We start from the raw sequence: 21,289 nt of genomic DNA, 5'->3' as shown, positions 1-21,289 counted from the left end.
TGAGCTATCCCTGATACAAACATCGCAACTCATAACAGAGGGAAATGGTGGCAGTTTTTGGAACAAGACAGTACGTAAACATGATGGATACTAACGCAAGGAGTTGTTCCTTTGACGTTACAGTATCTCCAATTCGAGGATGTTCACTTGAAACGATAAAAAAAGAGAAAACTGAAAAGAAATGAAAAAAAAAAAAAAACTGTATTTGGCCTTACACGCTTGGCAGTTGACCGTCTGTTCCATACGGCCCCATTGCTTTTACTGAAGGACACTGGCCATATTCTACAAAATACAACAAAATTATAAAGTGACCCTTTATTATATCCACAGTCGGCTCCTTAGAAATTTGGGAGGTTGCGTGGTGTGAGGAAGATATAAGTAGGCAGGTCAAGCTTAATTTTTTACAAAAGCGCCATCACCGTGGACCATACGGTTTCTCAAATACCTGCATCCTCACCAGCACCAAAATGTACAATAAGCCTCCCCCCCAACCCCTCACCCCCCGCCCCCCACCCCCCACCGCGGAAGCCGATCGGTCAACAGGAACAACTTGGATCAAACCTGGATGTCGATGTTCCCTACCTCAGCTACTGAGACGACACTGGACTGCATTTCAACGTGGCTGCCTATGAGGTTAGTGGCCTTCCCTCACCCATTATTAAAGATACACTCATTTCTGGCCAAAGCGGACCCTGCGTTCCGTATGCGTAAAGCCTGTGCTTTCTGGTGCCACAGGAAACCCGGGCAGCCCTTTCTCCTCTCAGATGTGCGTTCCTTCTTTTGGTGGGCGACTCCCGGGCCATCCAGCACCCGGCGCCCTCTCTGGGACTCAGGCCTGGTTGTTAATTGCCTCTTTGCCCTCTTTGCACTGCGGTGCTGGCTCTGTGGCAGGGCCAGCACATTGCTCAGAATCATCACCTTCACCTGGGAAGAGAAGAGAAAAAAAAAGAAAAAAAAAAAAAAGGATATGACATATTAGAATCAAATGTTAGGAAACATGGGAAATTTTCCTTTCAGCGTTAGCTTCACAAGCCCAGCAAGGACAGCCAGCAAGAATGATGTCACTGCAAATAAAGAATGACCACACATAGCTAGGACAGTTATCTAGCAATATTGAGGAGTGGTGATCATGGTGAAGCAGGTACCTACATTCAGAGCATAACAAATTATTCCACTACAGAGTCAAAGGAGTCACTTTATACTGACCTCTAAATGAATGTGTCTGAGATAACGGGAAGACATTTCAAATAGCGAACAACAGTTTTTAAGGGTCAAAGGTCATTATCCCTGTCAAACTATAGTTATAGCATCAAACAATTAATTTATCTGTAATTCCTCAAGTGTGTACTTAAAAGATCCACTATGTGCAAACAAAACAAGTCTGTTCTCCACTCTAGCTGTGACTCAACAAATCACGTATTCACAAGAAGCCAGCTGGCTAGCTCTTCTCGTCATTCTTATTTACCTCAAACTCATTTTAAAATGTCAATCATATTCGATGCATCATATTCCGATACCTTTTGGGGCTAATTCCTGAGCATGAAGTCTAACTGGAAAAATACGAATCCCGCCATTTCCTTCATTATGTCATTTAGTTCATTTATATTTCTGGAACTCATAGCTGTTTATCCAGAATTTTCCAGATTTCCGGGTGCTCTCGGCGAGTGTCGCCTCACAGCACACGTGTTGGGTCGACTTCCTCCTCCACTCCATCTCCCTGTGTAATGCAGGATTCTTCTGGCTACTCCAGTTTTCCGTTGCAGTCCAAAGACATGCAGTTAATCCAGCAACACTCTCGGAATTGCTTGGACTTACGGACAGAAAGTCTATTGAAAAAAGATGACGGAGAAGTGATTTTTAATTGTTGCCCTATGTTGCTGTGTTGGGCTATTGTTGGGCTGTAACAACAAAGAGTCTCTGCAAGTTTCAATGCCCCCCCTACAGGCAGAGTAACATTTAAGGCCTTACCACAAATTCCATATCTCTCAGTCATCACTGGCTTCTTTCAACATGGACTGACTCACTCACACTTATTCATCAACACGGCTTTTATATTCCTTGCATGTATCCCCCCCCCCCTTGTTATGCACCGAGTCCTGGAGTTTTTAAACGCTGCATTTGTGGTAATCTGAATTAAGCCTACATGTTACCATAATTATAGATTTGCTTGATTTTATGCCGTTAGGCCAATCTATAACCCTTCCAAAATACAACCAACTAAATAAACTAATTAAGCAATTTTACTTCAAAGGGTCTACAGCTCTGTAATAGCATACATATCCAGCTGCGTAACAATTAACGTTTCAAATACAAATCAGTCAAGATAATAACTTGACTGATTTATATAGACATACCAGCTCTGACTAACAGGTATACCTGCCAATTAAATCCACACATACACCATAAGATCTACCCGAAGGAGGAAATGGGAAAAGCGGGAGGTGAGAACGACGTGCAAGGTACGGGTGGAGCCGTATCACAAAGTTGTGAGGGTTCTCCGCAGTTTTGTAATTGCGAAAGTAATTAGCGCAGGACTCTCACGGGAATCCCGTGTGCGCGCTGGCAGGCGTCCGCGACACCGACTGTAAAATATACGATCGAAAAGATACGATGATTAATATGGTGTTATGAAATCAACAGATGCCAATATGCGCCGAGGCTGCCAGGTCATTCCCGCATAACGTCGCTCCGGTGCAGGAAGCGGATCGCCGGTGCGTTTGTCGGTCGCCCACCTGTTTTATTGATGTCGATCTTGGAGAGCGTCTCCGACACGCCGCCGTGGTCCGGGTCGCCCGGGTCGCCGCGGATGTCATGCAGAGCGTTGCGCCTGCCACTTCTGCCCGAAGCGATGAAGTCCTCATAGGTCGATTCCACATCAGTCATCGCTGACACGTTTCAACATAGCAGGGCCTGCAGAGCGGGCAGTGAGCGCTTTAGGAGTCTGGCTTTGAAGGTTTATATTGAGGTATATAGGGTATATATTATGTTTCAGTCACATTTTAAAGCATATTTCTAGGGTAGGCCTATACAATGTCAGAATAAAAGTACCAATTTGAACCACTGAGGGTACAATTTCGTGGGGCTGTACCCTCAAGGGTCTGCCAATTGTACTCTAGCTGTAAGTAAAAGTGTGTTTTAGTCTAATTTAAGGTACAGAAATGGACTCTGAGGAACATTTTTGTACAATGGAGGTACATTAATGTTGTTTGTACCTTGGGGAACAAAACTGTACCTTTTCCTGACAGTGCTAAACTACATGACATTGCCCTTGTAGCTGTATTTGTGCAATGACAGTTCTATCTATGCCAGTCTGCCTAAAGAATTACAGTGTGAATTTACGGTAGATTAAATCAGTTACGGTACGGTTACGGTAGATTAAATGTAATCAAAGAATGACATCATGCAACCATTTGAAGACCACTGTACAAACAATCATATGGCAGGTGAAAAATCATTATAAGACAGGTGTGTTGGGTGAGAAGAATTTAAATTAAATGAGATATATTCAGGTTTAATACAGATTCTATGCCATTTAGTAGCTGTAGGTATGAACAGGCCGAATTCGTATAGCAAGACATTTAAAAATGTTAACGATTTAAGATGCGAAAGTGTTTAAAATGCTTCCTTCGTCTGACAGTAGAGGGAGACATTTCTCACTGAAAAGCAAAAGCCAGAAATTCCCTGGAAACGGACAGAGAGCCAGGATATAAACTCTGGCAAGCAACTGGGGTTATCAAGGGATATGGGGGATTGGCTTGGCCAAGCTTGCAGTATAATGCTTTGTATATTTTTTTTGTGTCAACTGAGTAGCAGGCTTTATTTACTGCACTACATCACAGATCTGTCAACCCTGACCAGGATAAGTGGATGGATGGATTACAACAGCAGTGCATTCAGATTGACACTGCATCAATGCAAGCCTATTCCACTCCACTTGACATGTCCATTTTTGGTACGGGCTCGTGGTCATCCTGGAGCCTATCCCAGACAGGCGGGGAAGACCCCCGAATGGGATGTCAGACAATTGCAATACACACACAAACACACACACAATCACACACTAAGGGTAATTTTAGAGACATCCAATCAAAATGAGGCTGATCGCCAATATAAAACATTTGTATTGACTCTTGGCTAAAGGACAAACCCCGTTTCCCCAAAACAGGCATCTTATCTGTTCATTCCATCCCACAGCCTGTTAAGCCTAGACGCTAAAGGACACCTTTCCGCCCTCACATTCCCAAGTCACATGGTTTGGCATACTCCGCCAACTGGAGCGAGCCCCACCATCATTTACTAAAAACACAATCTATGAACACACACTTTACATTCCTCCTCTATTCAATTCAACTGTGCATAAAAATCCAAACTAGTTTACTCCATTTGTGAACAACAGAGAAAAAAAAAACATCTACAGAACAAAATGCCCAGAAAAGAGTTTCCTATCTAATTTGTGTTTCAAGGACATGGCATGGAGTTGAACAGCCGCAAATTCCACTAAATCAGCCTGGAGAGAAGTGCTTTCCCCAGACAGAAAGCAGCACCCAGACTGTGGCAGATTGCTCTCGACACCATAATTACAAGCAAACACAACCTTCATTATGAGACAGTAACAGCTGTAGGTGAGAATGGAGGCATCTGGGAAGACAAAGATGACCTCTTTTCATTTGTGGTTTTTTAACCGTTATAGATATAGAACATAATCTGATGCACCTATAAGTTTTAAATGATAAAAGCCTGACAAATGGTAACATGGCAAGAACAGCCTTCAGTTAAGGTAATTATTTTGTATATATGGTTAAAAATTACTACAGGTAAGCGCTAAATTCTCAAAACACAAAGGCAAACCCATTTCAATACACAGAGATCATGCACAGTAGAGTATACCGATTTCAAAACCAAAAGACCAAAAGGTTTAGTCAAAAAATGTCATTCAACATGACATTTTGAAAAAATTATACAAAGGAGAAACCAGTGTCATATCTCTATGTACTCAAAGAGTGCGGAACTTTGACAATAACGATCGCAAAGAAAGCCCAGTTTCAAGTGGCCTTCCGGAATGAGCCAACAGTGAGCCAACACACAGACACACACACACACATTTACACACTTTATATTATAGAGGTTCTCCAGCACCATGTTAAAAACTCAGCCTTGGTGCTATTAACTTACAAACAACTACTACCCATTCGCAAATCTTCTGGAAGTGTGTCCTGAAGTCCATGCATGTGCTTCTGTTTCCCACAATGCAAAGCCCCGGGTGCTATTTTTGGTAAACGACATTGCCCTGCCTCAGGGTCGCTCAGCTGTTACCCTTAACGTGTTGTCATTCAGCTGGAAAACGCTGATGAACCAGATAGTGTGTTTACAGCCTGTTTTGAAGCTAAGAATAGCTCATTGTTTCATACGAAGTCTAATGAACTATCGTCGCATAGTTAGAAGTCCATAGATATGAATATGAATCTATGATAGAGGTGTGGTTCTGTAATGTCACACTTTTATAGGGTTTGTCACTATAAATTAGCTAGGAAAACTATGGCAGGTTATTGTGGACATGCATGTTCTTTTGCATTTGGGGCTTCAAAAATGTCTCAGGACAAACTGTGTGCATAGACATTTTTAAATCGTATTTATGAGTCAAATTTTCTATGCATTTCCTCCATGCCTCAGCATATCGCAGTCAATCTATAAGATTTGTAATTTTTAAAAATGCCTTTCACATTAATATTTCTATTCTGTTTGTTTTTCTTGCACTGTGACCAATGTGTTTATGTTGCTAAACATGCATTAACCTACCACTGTTGAGTAAAAATAAAATGGAAGAGGCAGTGCATGTTAAGACGACTGTCCCTACTTGTCCTACACACAGTGTCTCTACAAATGACTAATTCTGAAAACACATGATCTGATTCTTTCCTACTCTTCTGATCTGTTCCAATCCAGCTTTGATTTTTAAGGGAAAAAGCTACCATTCCAAAATTTCTTCATATGAAAATACAGGCCTGGCAAACGCTTGGAGATGGCGTGGCGGGGAAACAAAACCACTGTGTCGCATAACTACCTCTCACAGCTCCAGGAAAAAAGTGAAAACACACAAGATTTGGAAGAGAAGCTGCACGTCTCGCAACAGACTAGGAGTGGACTAGAGCAGAAACTGTAAACAAACTGAAACGTTGGTGTATATGCAGACTTTGTTGGGGACAGCCAGCTGGTGGTTGTCCATGTATCTCTGGCACAAATAAATAAAACAAACAGCAAACAATCAATTTATTACTTGTCAACAAAGAGACGGGACAGATCACTCCCAGCCCACAAACCAAATGCGATCTCCAAACAAGGAAACAGTGATAATTGTTAAGCAGCCTGCGGGGTGGAGCGATTTGCAAAATCAGAATGTGGCAATATTCGGTTTATGAGCACTTCTGTTTTTCACCCTGCACACTCCTGGAGTTATGAGAATGAGAAGGATGTGGTGGAGAGTTTAGTCACATGGCAGCCAGGCTAATACATGCATAGTCATTTCCATCTGTGACCAGGTTCACACGTTGCTCCCGGAAGGTTAAAAAAGGGAAGAGGGGGCAGTGGTTTCGCCATGCAAGAAGCAAACGAGCTTTCCGGCCAGCGATGTGTCTAGGCCGATCCACACCGGGCCCCCGTCGCAGAACGTGTACCACCCACACAGAACAAGTCATAGCGTCAGTTTGCCTGAAAACAGCATCAGTTGAATGTCATTTGTTAAACTAGCTAAATATGCATAGGCAAACGCTTTACTGAAGGGTAACCTCTATAGAACGTCACGAGGGCTGCTTTGCCTGCAAAAGCTGTAACACTGTTCCGATTAAGAGACCAAATGAGATTAGAAACATCTGTCTCTTCACGCTGCCTGGTTTGCCATCAGGTCTGACATTTCAAAGGAAAATTTTGATCGCCATATTACACAAAAAAAAAAAAAGTATTTTCCTCCACATCTCAAAAGAGAAACTAAATTTAGGGCAAGTGTGTTTGCAAACACAAGGAAATAAATCAAAGATGCTTCAAAACTGTAATCCAGGAGCTTATATTAGAAGAACCATAGAATAATAATTTAAATTTCAAGATTAACTGGTTGGTTCAAGACTTTGGCCCTGGTCTACAAGCAGAATAAAGGCCGCTATGCATTTATCTGGAAGATCTCACCATGGTCATCAGCATTAGCTCTTCTGCACCTTCCAAATTTCACACACCTCAAACCACCAAACTACTAAATTAAAATTTTCAAACCATTAAAGCAATAGAGCCTCTGCATTCTAATAGCTATATATCACAGAGGCTCAGCCAAGGGAGGCAATAACGATTTGTACTAACATCTATAAAGTGGTCTGTTGTTGTGTTTATATTATCAGTATTTATATTATTAGTCTGTTCTGGGCAACATATCTAAACTTCCACCCTCTGTCTTACATTTTCTTGTGGGCTTGCTATCCCTTTTTATCAGGTTGACCTAAAAATCACACTGAAATACAGACCTAGAACTGTGCACACATACACTGGGTTTATCCTCTACGGCAGGGGTCTCAAACTCCAGTCCTGGGGGGCCGGAGCCCTACACAGTTTTTGGTTCACCCTCATTTAACACACCTGATTCAACTCCTTGTGCTAATTACCACACAGCTCTTGAGCTGAATCATTTGTGGTGGAACAGGGAAAGAACTAAGCTACACAGGGCTCCGGCCCCCCAGGACTGGAGTTTGAGACCCCTGCTCTACGGGAATGCACAAAAGTGCTTAATGCCCTTCTGAAGATTTTGTTCCAAAATATCTCATCAATGAAGAAAACAATGATAACAATACTAAAACTGACTATTTCTGATGCGTAACAAAAGCAACTACTCTGTTTCAACACCTTTCAAAGAAGGCCAAACATTGTTTCTGCTTCATTGGCTTCTGCGGACTAGACTCTCACAAGATACATAGTTACACTAAGATTATAGCTAATAATATTAGCCCTAATCTCATGCTTGTTAAAATGTCATTGTAATACAGCGTCCGGCATTTACGGGCATTAATGAATAACAACAATAAAGACGTTTTTGCCAAACGTTTTCATCTCTTGCCGAAAGGCCACACGAATAATTGCATTTGAATAAATTGTAGCAGCTGTTGCAGCTCAAGATTCGCAGAATATCGCTGCAGCACAGTTAAGCCTATCTAGATCTATCCTTTTGCATGGTGCCATACAAGCGAATTAGTTATTCGTAACATTTTACCCACATCACACCTTGATGGTAAAACATTTGATTCACGAAAAAAAATCACGCAAATAAAAAAGCAGTGGCAAGCATTGGGGGCGACTGTTATTCTTGCTAAGCGTCGGTTGCTGCTGTTGTGGATTTATGTCAAAGCATACTATATAAATCGATGCGTTATGTTAAACAGGCAGACATACAGAGACGCATATAAACGCGTTTTGATGTAGGTAGCGGACATAGGCTCTGATCAGATAAAAACCGGAGGCTCTTTAGCCTGACGATCGCACGCCAGTAGGATGTATAACAGAAGCAATCTCGCAAGCGTTACATTTGTACGTGCGCTGCTTACCTTTAGTGCTATGTCGAAAGCTTTTATTTTAAATCACGATTTAAAAAATGCTTAAAAGAAAAGGGAAAAACGCCCATTTTCTTAACTGAAGCGGGAGTCTCATTAACTCCCAGCGCCAGCCATTCCAGCTATGATGTCACGAAGGGATTCCAGATTTTTTTCCCACGATGGGGGTGGGGGTCTCGATCAATCCTGTTACTTACACACCCAACGTTAATCTTTGCAAATAAATAAATCAACGTAAATATTTTCAATATACATCTATAAGTGTATATACATATAAATTGTCTAAAGGAAACATTAACAGGTACTGTCACACACAAATTATCCAATATAGTAATACATTACAAAATTGGTAAATGTCGATCATTTATAAAATAAAGTCGTTCATATTTTCCATGTTTTTCGTGTTATATTTTTGCAATTAAGTTTCTATGTGCAGATTTTGTTTTGATGCATATAACACGCCTTCTTAAATGGCAGCGTTTCAAATGCAGTATGTGTCATGAGATATAGGGTACAAAGTATTAAATGAACCACGGATGATCTTGAAATTGACAGATAAAAACGACAGATAAAGTGCTTGTGGAAACGACATAGTTAGAAATTCATATATTTAGACCTATTTATACTCACTACAGCTCCTCGGTTTTGTCATAATTTGTATATTTTCCTAGCTTTTCCAGTAGTTTGAAAAGGCTATGAAAATAGCCAAATATAAGCCGTGAGGTAGGAAAAGGTTACATATCATATTATTTTTTGTGCAGTTTGACATATGACATCATTTCTACATTTGCCAAATTCCCCCCTCATACCCAGCGCCGAATATACAGCCACCATTGTCCTCTCTCTACTCCAGAGAGCTATTAAAATTACAAATATGCAGTGAACAAATTCACCATTTGATAGTGGTCTGCTTGTCACAAAGCTGCAGTGGGTTTACAGATGTGCTCAAGCTATATGAGTCCCCGCGTGAAAGCCTCCTTTCAAGGGAGAACAGGCTGCTAGTATCGCGTCTAGATAAAGCTTCCAGATTGAAACTTGGGGGGCATCATAATGCAGATGTCTATTTTATGCGGGATGTGAGTTTCAATTTTCAGGATATAGAGCGAATTTACTAAGGTTATTGTTATTCTCATACCATATACATCTTTCTAGTTATTTAGTGCCACACCACAAAATGACATGCCAACATGTGGATCTCATGCACCTTACGCTGCAGTGCACGCTCCGCGAGGTGAGCCGACCGCATGTCACAGACAGACCTACGCCCACGCCCCACCTGCCATTTAAAGAGTATAGTGTGCAGCGATAGGCTCTCCGGCGAGGGGAAAACAGCCAATCAGATTCACGGATACATCAAGGTGCGGCTTCGTGCGGGACAAGCCCCGCTAGTTGCTACAGTAGCGGCGTCTGTAAAACAGAAAAAAAACATGGAGGACTTCGATGGTGAGGAACCCGCAACATTTATTCATTTATATTTCCGACTGTAACAGTGCTGAAGACGTAACGGCGTTGTTGCTGGCGCCGACTAGGTTTTCGGGCTTGGCTTTGCACCGTCTTTCTTTTATTAAGCCGCTAGATGGCCGAAGATTAATCTCCCCACCCCCTACGTGCTGTAGTCCCCCGCCCCGTTGTTGTGTTTATATTCTCAGTATTTATATTATTAGTCTACATATTTGGTTTATCGTGCAAATGATTACAGTTTAAATTTACGGAACTGGGACAGGTGGCGATGGGATGCACCCTTTTCAACCCCTACATATTTAAAGACACATTTAACATTAATTCGCATTTAATTCGTATTAATACATGGTCTTATGTATGGACTGTCTGAATGTGAAGAACGTTCATAGGCAGAAGTGAATCCTAAAGCATTTCAGTGGTTTGATGATTGCTGGAGGGCGGTGGCTGCTCTTCTTTCAGGTAGACGGCCGGCAGCTCCTGTGTCTGTCTGCCCTGGCATGTAATTACCTTACTTAGGGTGTGCTGCTTTTAGCTCTAGCCAGAGTCTTAATTACTTTAGATTTTAGATTCTGTAGGTTGACTTAAGGTCGTAACAGGGAAGCAATCTAAACCCCATGTTCATCAACACTGCAGACCTCCATGAGACCGTCCCCTCTACTTAACAAGCAGTGTTGAACTTCCTTCGTGTTTTCTTTTTGGCAGTTGCTGTTCTTATTTCTTGCATAATTGAGCATTATTTAATGATTCATCCCTAGAGGTACTTCTCGGGTATCTTGGTCTGAACATGTTAAATCTGTAATCACTCTCCCTCCTTTTCTTATTAAGCTGACTGAGCATTCAATGCGTTGCCATTTTATCCTTTAATATTTACAGGTACTGAAACTCCTCCCAATGAGGATCTCATTCCTTGCAAAATATGTGGAAGGAGGTTTTTTGCAAAAGTTCTTGTAAGTAAAAATGTGCTTCCTGTTTATCTTGTGTATTGGATGAATTGAAGCACGTGTGTTAAATATGATTGTGCTTTGAGCTCTTACAGTTGCTGCGGTCAGGCACTGTTTGCTGGCTCTTTCTGTGGTTGCGTTGTTACCTCTGATTTCCTTCCACAGTCCAGCCACAGATTAAGGTGAACTGGCGACTCCTTTTGCTCTGAATGTGTGAGTGGTTTCGCTGGCGGTGGATGTGGCTTGGTGTCTTGCACGGTGCACAAGGAAGTGCAGGGATACAGTGTTCCATACCTTAACCGTAATAAACAGAGATTAGATGGATGAAAGCATGGTTTGCATATTGTTGATGTCATTTATTGGTTGAATGTTAGTGCTGCGTAAATGTGCATGTTTATGCTAAAGATTTAAGCTTATCTGCTTTTCTGAGTTTATCAAGGTAACGATCCTGTCGACTTCCAGTGCTCACACAGTGAGGCAGGAGCAGCTTATTTATAAAAACATGCAGCCGACTCAGTATTTTCTAAACTATCTCTGTACACAGAGAAAATAGGTCAAGGCTTACTTTGCGTTGTGTAATTGCTGTTTACATTTCAGTTTTTTTTTCTTTTTTCCTTTCTGTAGAAAAAGCACACACCCATCTGCCAAAAATCCTCCGTTAAAAAGAGGAAGGTGTTTGACTCCAGCAGACAGAGAGCAGAGGGAACAGACATTTCCACTGTGAAACCTCTCAAACCAAAGGTCAGATTGAGGTTCTCTCTCTGAATGGTGTGTTCTTTTTAGATGAGCCCATTACATGGGATGTATGAATGAAGTATCTTCACGGGGGCTAAATCTTCTAAACCCTTTCTCCCTAATGTTACAATAATGATTAAAAAGAAAAACGTTAAACCATTTCTGATTGTATTTCAGTTACACATTACATCCAGCACTTCTAAGACTGATAAAGTAAGTTGAAACAACACCTTGTTTGTTTTGGTCTTAAGGTATAAAATTTATCTGTGTCCTTACTTTTAAATTCAGTGAATTTTTGTCTTCTTTCTTTAGAAATGGCTGTTCTTTAGAAAAATATTGCATGTAGGAAATCCTTGATCACTTTTAAAATGTACTATCTTTTTATAAGCTTTGCTTTATTCAATCTAAGAATTATTCAGATGTCTTAATTCCATTTGTTTGTTAATATTTTATCAATTTTTGCCAGTCATGTTCCAACGATATCAAATAAGTGCCACAATCTTAAAAATGAAAGATATTAACCTCTTCTAGAAGTTCGTATGATACTCATCAAATGGGACTAAAATTAAACCTAGAGGCGATTGAAAGAAACTAACGGTAGTGTGTTATCATTCTCCTAAACCATAGAATATAAACATGTTATCCATGAGAAATAAGCTAAGCATCATTGGGACGGATGTATCTCGTGTGCTAAAACATTTTTGAAGTGTTTATAAACCACAGTCGAACGTTTGTATCAGTGATAACTTCCTGAACTTATCATTCAGACATAAGTTACACATAACTTTACAGAGTTTTTTTTCTGTTCGACACAGTCAATTTTTAGGTTAATTTACAAATACAACTAATTATAGCTCTGGTTATGATAGTTTTTTGATAGTTTTGCCCTTTTGTGTCCAACTGAGTCATGGACTTCCAAATATCCTAACTTTTACGAAATTCAAAAGCATCTGGTTTAGAAATTACTGTCTGTCTAAGTAAGTAGCTCTGATTTGCCTGTTACTATTTTGTTTTCAGCTATTAAACAAGGATAAGATTGTCTAATATTTTGTGCCGGAATTTTGCGGCATTAGCTTAAAGTTAATGCTGGTGAGTTTTCTCTATCCTCCACTGCCGTGTTCTTTTGTTGGTTCATACATCTCTCCATGTCCCAGACAGATATAGCGATCATTTGCTGGAAGTTTGTGGTTATGAGGTATTATTTGAGGCAGTGTATTATGTGATGTTTTCCAGAGCTGTGAGTGTCAGAGAGAGTTATTTCCTGTATGTAACAGCCTCTGTCAATGACCTAGAAGCATGTGTTTTCCCCCCAAAACAGCTGATCAGGCTCTGATGGATAAAATGCCAGTTATATTGACTGGACTTTAGCAGTTTCTGCTTTTGTGATCTTGGTGTTGCTTGAAATACTGGAACTGTCAGAGTGGTAAATACAATAACTTTATTTATCCCTGCATGGGATAAGAACCAGCCTCCCAGCTGTGACCCTCTGTAAGATAAGCTGCTTGAGGATGAATGGACAAATAAGGGGATGCTAGAATGGACTCTCCACATTGATCTCACAACACTAAAAATCATGTAATTCGATGCCCCATAGATTAGAAGCAGCTGATTGGGTTTTGAAGTGCAGTTTTGTCAATAACATCACCCCCTGGGAAATAACCATTTTTTTGTTTTCCACAGTTTTGTCCATTATAATCCATAAGCTAATTGCCTTCATTTTAATATTTAATTTGACGGTTGGTGTTCCTCGTTCAGGGCCCGCGGTATGCCCTTGGTCAGCCAGCTCCCCGAAACGTGCCTCCATTATTTCGTTCACTTTACTCTGTCCGTCTACCACCTTTTAGGCAGAGCCACCCAAGAAGCAGTCGAACTGGCGCCGGAAGCATGAGGAGTTCATCTCCACCATTCGTGCGGCCAAAGGCTTGACCCAAGTCATGAAGGAGGGTGGCCCTCTACCGCCGCCCCCACCCCCGTCCTACGACCCCGGTGAGCCGAGACGCCGAGCCTGTCTCCCTGCCGGTGCCACCGCTATGTTATTTCATTGAGGTGGTCGTTTGGTGGTCAGGATGTAGGAATGTTGGAATAATCAGCAAGTCTTGGGGGAGGGACAGCAGAAATGCAGCTGTATTCACACCACAACCATCCAAAGCTTTATTTATATATTGTTTATATACTTTTATGTAAAAATAAAATATTTAATGTAAGGGTCACTTCTCAAATTTTACTTTTGTTTATCTTCTGCTGGTTCCTCTGTTGATCGGGGTTCCAGTCTTATCTTGTTTAAACATCCTGATTTCTGATTAAACAGGACCGGTTGTATGCTGAGGAATGAATCCAGAATTTTGTACAAGTTCCAGACACCACTCCCCTGAAATTAGTTTGTTCTCGACCAGGCACGTAGTTAGGTAGTAAAACAATGAGTTTGAGCCCAGCACAGAACTTGCCGGACCCCACCCCAAAATTTATTTCTGGCCCTGAGAAGTTTCCAAGGATAATGCCATGAGACGTGTAGTGCACAGCCGACCCCTCCCCTTAGAGAGTGAACCTCACTAGGTTGTAAATCAGTTGAAATGTTCCCCCCCCCCCCCCCCCCCCACACACACACACACACAGTGCAGCCGGCCTAACGGTACCTGAAGCCAGCACATGTCACTGCCTACGTAACATGCCACCATGGAAAGCTGGTTGTGACGCCGGATGTGTTCTTCTTCCCACGCTCGCGACGTTCCAGACTACATCCAGTGCCCGTACTGCCAGAGGCGGTTCAGTGAGAACGCGGCTGACAGGCACATCAAGTTCTGCAAGGAGCAGGCGGCGCGGATGCCCAACAAAGGCAAGGTGGTGGCTGCGGACACTAAGGCGAAGCCTCCGGCCCGGTCTCAGGTCTGTGTCGCTCTGGCGCCTTGGGGTGAGGCTGGGCAGAGCCCCTAAGGACGTGCCTAATTTCGGTTCTGACTGATGCTGCCTTAGGGATGCCCTTATTTCTCGCTCTTATGTCCAACAGTACAAGCCCCCCCCAGTAAAGAAGGCGAACTCCCCCGCAACATCGGGCATCCCGGCTTCTGGCTCCTCCCGCCTGCCCCAGCGCTCCGCATCCGGGCCGTCTGCAGGTGAGCCTGGCCTGAACCCCACTGACTAGCTCTGTTACCCCCGGGGGCTATATTGTAAAAATGAATAAAAACATCAAGAGTTCAGTAATCAGCCAGTTACTCAATTGAACAATTAACTGAATAGATAAGCTGCCCATAGATCCTTAAAAAGTCTTCCAAAAATTCTAGATCAGGCAGTTCTGAGCTAATGTGGGACGGTTTGCTCTTTAGAACATCTCGACTTGTGCCACTGATGTTTGTGAAGTTTATACTCCTGGAATGGTCTGATGGTTCCCCATTTGGAACATTTTGCTTCCTAGATTTCCTTTGAACCACGCGATAGTGTGACTCATTCTCTCTTGGCCTTGAGTGGCTGCTATACAGGGCTTCATATTCTGCCTGATATACTCGCACTCTCCCACACAAAAATGCAATTTTTCTTTGTTGAAGTCTTAAAAACAGTTTTGGAAAAACAATCAATTTAATTTTTAAAATCAAGCAGCAGTCCTGATAGAATATGGTCTGGATATATGCTCTAGGCGATGAAATTCACTTGTAAAAGCTGTCATAGTGGCCTAATTGCTTTGAATGTGGTATTCACAGCACTGTTCTTAATTATCTTTCCAGAACATAATCACATGAACAATTACACTGTTTACTTTTCAATTCCCCACATATAATTATGCATGCATGCACCTGTACTTATGTATGTTGCATAAATGAATTTGAAGGGTACATGTTATATGATCTGTTATACTATGTACATCTATATAAATCTGTTATTTTGCAAATAAGATCTGCTCAGATTTGTGGCTTTTTTGGTTACATAACTTAAATGTCTTCTGAGGTTGAATCAGTAAATGACAACTGAGAACATGGGTACAGTACTGTGCAAAAGGCTTCCGCAGTCAAAAAAAATGTTTGAGGCTATTTTTCTGGGTAGTAAGTGTATATATGCTTAGAAAAAAAAACACAATTTAGCATTAGAATATATGCAAATTCACAGTAGCACAATAAAAAAACAGAACTTCTTCTGTTCTTCATATAGTTACGGATATCTTGTTGTATAGCTAAATTAATTGTTTTGGTTCCCAAACCCCTCCTCAAGGGCACCTCGGCCGTTCCAGCCAGCTCACTTAATATATATAATTAGTTAAATAACTCAATGAGGTACTGATTAGCCAAACAAGGTGGGGTAGCTGTCCAGTCAAAAAAATACTTTGATATATTGGACAGTTGCTGCAAATACTGGGGGTCTAAAATGGCTAAGCTGACACACATGTAAGTTATATGCCAACATGAAGATTATTTACACATATCTTTCTTTGACTTTTTAAGCCTTTTGCACAATATGGGTAATTCTCTGAGCTGACCCCACATGGACCAGACTTGCTTCAGATCTAGGGTGGTTGTTGGCAGGGGGCTTGACTGGATCTGGGGAGTATTACTCTTGCTGCGGTGATTACAAACATTTGGTGAAGAACCGTCTTGACGGTGATGTAACCTGCGGCACCTGCCTCAGCAGTTCCTGGGTCTGGCAGCACAGGCAAATGTTGATGGGCGTGGTGCAGTCTGGCAAGGTCCGTGTGTGTGTGTGTGTGTGTGTGTGTGTGTGTGTGTGTGTGTGTGTGTGTGTGTGTGTGTGTGTGTGTGTGTGTGTGCGCCTGCCTGTGCAGTGACTCGCTCGCGTGTCCCTTTCCTGTGGTGGAACGTTCTGGCAGTCCGGCTCTCCTGGTGTGGCTGGGCTTTTCTCCATCACTAATGCAGTATATATAGCTCATTACTGTACCTTTCATGATGCGGTTTCCTCTAGTGGGAATGGTATCCTAATGGAGCAGTGCCCTGATCCACAGTATATTTTGTCTGAGGTTTACTGTGGGCAGCCAGTAACCAGACCCTGTAGAGCTTCCCGTAAATGTGCGTATGACCGTGTTTCCAAGATACCTCAAGATTTGTATTGACTTTGTGTTGAAGAACAGGTTTTCCCTATTCTGTGTTAACAATTTGATGTCTGTATTATTTCAGAGTCAGTTAATGATGCAGTGTGAGAGTTTCCTAAACCTGGTTCAGGCACCTAGTCGCCCCCCCCCCCCCAAAAAAAAGAAATATCGTCCAGGTCCCCCAGTCAGCAAAATCTACAGAGGGGTCTTCCTCCCCCCTTCAGTTGGCAATGTACAGCAAGGAACCTATCGATAAGATTGCTGGACACTCCCCCAGGTTACAGACCTGATTAGCTTAAATATTTTTGTGACATTCTTCCAATTGGTTGCTGAAATCCTATCTGCAGAGAATGTTATTTACTATTGGCAGTTTGGTGTTTCTGTTGGATATGCTTAGGAATGCACCCTCAAATATGAACCTAGCACTTGGTTCAACTTGTTCTAAAGTGCTGAGGGACATGGTTTGAAAGTTGCTTTGTTCTGAACAGGGGTTCCTGTCAGCAAGTCTCCCTCTGCCGCCTCTGTGAAAAGTGCCACTTCTGGGTACTCCTCCAATCGGACCAACACCTCAGGCCTCACCAGCCCTCCGTCTGGGTAAGATGATCAGCGCCAGGGTCAACAGTCTGTGCGGGTCTCTGATGTTGAGTGCAGGCTTCTGGCATGGCTCTGAAGTTGTTTGATGTTTGTATTTCAGCTTTGTAAATTTAAGTTATGGTTCTACACTGCTTTTGTTCTAATTACTGGAGAAGGTGTTTAAATTTTTTTCATGATGGTGTCTTGAAAAAAGTTGGTCAGAGTTTGTGATATTATTTTTAACCTTCTCTTGCTCATGCAAATCAAGGCAACAATAATTATGGTAGCTTGTTTTTTTCCAATTTAAGTCAGTAGTGTTGTTAATGAAATTTTGATTGATGGTCTGTTTTGTTGAAGAAACTTCTATCATCTTGTCTTTGACATTAGGGCCAAAGCAAATGTTTGTCATAGTCCAAAAGCAAAGGGATGCCCAGTGAGGGAAGCTCATGAGCATTACAAGATGCCTCCCACCCAAGAATTGTTTCATCTTTGATCTCTGGATAGGTTTAATATGAAATCCAGGACGCCAACATCTCCAGGATCCTTGAAAAACACATGTTCAGCTGCAGGACCCAACAGGCGGAAGGTCTACAATGCGGATAGCTACGTGTCGAGGTAAGGCCTCTACAATGCGGATAGCTACGTGTCGAGGTAAGGCCTCTACAATGCGGATAGCTACGTGTCGAGGTAAGGCCTCTACAATGCGGATAGCTACGTGTCGAGGTAAGGCCTCTACAATGCGGATAGCTACGTGTCGAGGTAAGGCCTCTACAATGCGGATAGGTACGTGTCGAGGTAAGGCCTCTACAATGCGGATAGCTATGTGTCGAGGCTAGACCTTTACAATGCGGATAGCTATGTGTCGAGGTTAGGCCTCTACAATGTCCATAGCTACGTGTCGAGGCTAGGCCTCTACAATGCGGATAGCTACGTGTCGAGGCTAGACCTTTACAATGCGGATAGCTATGTGTCGAGGTTAGGCCTCTACAATGTCCATAGCTACGTGTCGAGGCTAGGCCTCTACAATGTCCATAGCTACGTGTCGAGGCTAGGCCTCTACAATGTCCATAGCTATGTGTCGAGGCTAGGCCTTTACAATGCGGATAGCTACGTGTCGAGGTTAGGCCTCTACAATATCCATAGCTACGTGTCGAGGCTAGGCCTCTACAATGTCCATAGCTACGTGTCGAGGCTAGACCTCTACAATGCAGATAGCTATGTGTCGAGGTTAGGCCTCTACAATGTGGATAGCTATGTGTCGAGGTTAGGCCTCTACAATGCGGATAGCTACGTGTCGAGGTTAGGCCACTAAAATGCGGATAGCTACGTGTCGAGGCTAGGCCTCTACAATGTCCATAGCTACGTGTCGAGGTTAGGCCTTGAGGGAATAATTAATAAAATAAAGGGAATGATTCTATAATGCTGTAACTAATCAAAACGAGAACTGACTGGCGCGCCGGCAAGGCAAGGTTACCTAATCGGAACAGATAGGGAGGGCGACAGAGAATATCAGCGGCCCCTACTTATCTTTTAGCCTTCCAGAAGGCCAACTACAGTACGAGCCGGCTGGAATCACACATGTGGTTGTCACGTACACGGAAGGTACCGAGAAGGGGGGGGGGGGGATGCCCAAAGGGCTTTAAAAGGGATACAGCTGATACATATGGCAGAGCCTCCTCCTGTACATGCTGAATGTATGTCAGACGGCCGCTCCCTGATTATAATCAGTCAAGACAATAAACCGGTGATTTGCAACTTCTCCCCGTGTCAGCTGTGAATCTCTTCTCATCCACGGACCCGGTGGAGACGCCGTGCTCCAACAGCCTCTACAATGTCCATTGGTACACAGGAAAGCTTTTGGCGTTTTGAGGCATGGTTTGTACTCTGAGGGACCCCTCCTTATTTGTAAGTTTGGTTTGATCGCAATCTTTGCCAGGATGGTCCCAAGGCATTGTCCTTACAAAGATATGATGTGTTAACCCTCTGGAGACGAGGGCATCGTCGGCGATGCCATGTATCGTTCTTGTCTACTTCCGTTTATATCTCGCTGAAATCTTCCTGTAGAATCATGGGAAAAAAAAACGCTGGCTAAATCCGTAATCTGTCTTCTTTTCAAAACGTCCATTGTCGGAAGTATTAAAGTTTTTAAAATGAGGTTAAATTGGCAAAAAAGTAAACCATGTCGCCTTACTTTGTTTTACCTGCATCGGGGGCGTGTAGTACCGCTCTCACCCGAAGATCGCTATTCACATTCTAAATAGCCGCATTAGCGCGTATTCAAATCGCATTCGCATGGTAATTTGGTGAACAACGCAACGGTGAAACGCGATCCAGATACGTCCCCTTCAGCGCCATAAAAGGGGGTGGGGGACGTGGCCAGGTGTCAATGGCTCTTTCATACACATGAAAGTTGCTACATATTCAATGAAAGGAGCCAGAAATAGTGACATGAGTTACAGTAGCTTTTTCTTATTTATTTATCCAGCTGAATGTTGCAACTACACCATTTAGTCATCTTCATGTAGCCAAGTCAGATATTATGGTCATCAGATATCTGGAATCAAAACAAACTGCCACCAAAATCTGTGTGTGTGTGTTATATTTTATATAATATTATGTTTGTCATTCATGCCAAGTCAATCATAGAAAGTGGATAGAATTTTTGGAGTGGCACGGTTGTTACTACAATAGCAGCATATTAGTGTAACCCCATGAGAGCCTTTTAAATTTTTTTCTTCTCATTATTTCCCTTGGCAGGGATGACCAAAAGAGCAGCGTGGAGGTGGACCACCCCGTCGGCCAGCTGACAAAGTTCTGCCATGAGTGTGGGACCAGGTACCCGGTGGAGAGCGCCAGGTTCTGCTGTGAGTGTGGGGTCAGGAGGATGTGCATGTAGGTAGCGAGGCCCAAGACGACCACAGCTGTTATACACTAACAAAACACGACCACCCATTACATGCGAGAATGACATACACTTAGGTCCATTTCATTTCTCACCGATGTGTTTTTCAAGTGCAATATATTTAGACTTTGTTACTCGGAAGAGAACAGCCCCTAAGTATACCATTGTTTAAGGATGTATATTCTTCTAAGCTACCTTTATTTGTTACGCAATTCTATTGATGTGGAAATGGCTTGGAATTAGTGGAAGGAAGTGTTTCCGTTAGCTCGAAATAGCCCTGTTGCATTTAACCGTGACACGGCAGGATTTTACCGCAATGTTATCATGGTTTCACTGTTTAACAGTGTTGATATTTCTCCCCAAAAAGAGCCCACTGTCCACATGTTCATGGGAATTGTTGTTTTTCTTTTGTTTGAATGAGTATTTTTTTTTAATAAGTTCTACAAACCAAGCTATTTCACCCATTTTGAGAGTTGGTTTTTAAGTTATTGTTTTTTTAATGTAGGGACCTACCAATATTTCTGTGCTCAATTTTATTTAAACGTGTGCACTTTGTACGAAATGCTGTTTTTTTCATAAGTATGTGTAAATAATGGTTTTTGAAATTTCTTGGTCTCACTTTAACAAAATTCTGCAAATTGCAGCACGTCGGAAACCCATAATGGTTTTATTATATATATAATGGGTCTTCTGCTCTGATTTGGATTCACTAAAAATGTGATTTGTCACTCAATCTATGGATATTAACTGATACAGTAGATGTTCACTGAGTAGGAATGAGATGTTTTGGGTTTGTAACCTTAATAAATCTCTAAGTTTCACGTCAAGTATTAAATGTGTATTTATGTAACTCATCTTTTCAGAATAGACTGCATTTTAGGGTGTTCTTAGTATGTTCATGTGTTTAAAGGGTGTAATACCGCTTTACAATATGACACTCTAAAAGAAGTTGTTCACTGTAAATTAAAACTGTATGTCGTCCAATCCCTAAGATGTTTTTTTTCCTAAGCATACCCCAAAAATTGAAACCTCATCTAAATTAAGAAGCTTCTGCTCTTGGCATCAT

General features: G+C 42.2%; 2 protein-coding genes across 3 annotated transcripts; one reads left to right on the top strand and one right to left on the bottom strand.

Moving 5' to 3' along the window:
• Window positions 1-521: 521 nt before the first annotated feature.
• On the bottom strand, window positions 522-8,711 carry pkia (cAMP-dependent protein kinase inhibitor alpha). 2 transcript variants are annotated; one of them, XM_023822460.2, is made up of 3 exons: window positions 8,577-8,711; window positions 2,733-2,910; window positions 522-924 (listed from the first exon to the last, which is right to left on the bottom strand). In XM_023822460.2, exons 2-3 carry the CDS (start codon window positions 2,881-2,883, stop codon window positions 830-832), a joined length of 246 nt encoding a protein of 81 aa, XP_023678228.1. In that variant the 5' UTR covers window positions 2,884-2,910; window positions 8,577-8,711; the 3' UTR covers window positions 522-829. The 2 variants fall into 2 exon arrangements, with proteins under 2 accessions (XP_023678228.1, XP_023678229.1); XM_023822461.2 differs by lacking the exon at window positions 8,577-8,711 and adding an exon at window positions 5,173-5,245.
• Window positions 8,712-9,909: 1,198 nt separating this feature from the next.
• Window positions 9,910-21,207, top strand: zc2hc1a (zinc finger, C2HC-type containing 1A). The gene is made up of 10 exons (XM_072700082.1): window positions 9,910-10,025; window positions 10,917-10,990; window positions 11,609-11,725; window positions 11,897-11,932; window positions 13,564-13,705; window positions 14,451-14,602; window positions 14,724-14,829; window positions 17,237-17,342; window positions 17,826-17,936; window positions 20,079-21,207. The coding sequence occupies exons 1-10, from the start codon at window positions 10,010-10,012 to the stop codon at window positions 20,215-20,217; spliced, it is 999 nt and encodes a 332-aa protein (XP_072556183.1). The 5' UTR covers window positions 9,910-10,009; the 3' UTR covers window positions 20,218-21,207.
• Window positions 21,208-21,289: the final 82 nt, after the last annotated feature.

The sequence above is a fragment of the Paramormyrops kingsleyae genome, chromosome 15, assembly GCF_048594095.1.
Source record: "Paramormyrops kingsleyae isolate MSU_618 chromosome 15, PKINGS_0.4, whole genome shotgun sequence".
Taxonomy (NCBI): Eukaryota; Metazoa; Chordata; class Actinopteri; order Osteoglossiformes; family Mormyridae; genus Paramormyrops; species Paramormyrops kingsleyae.
Note: the sequence above shows the minus strand (reverse complement) of the source record. Positions and strands in the feature narration are given on the sequence as shown.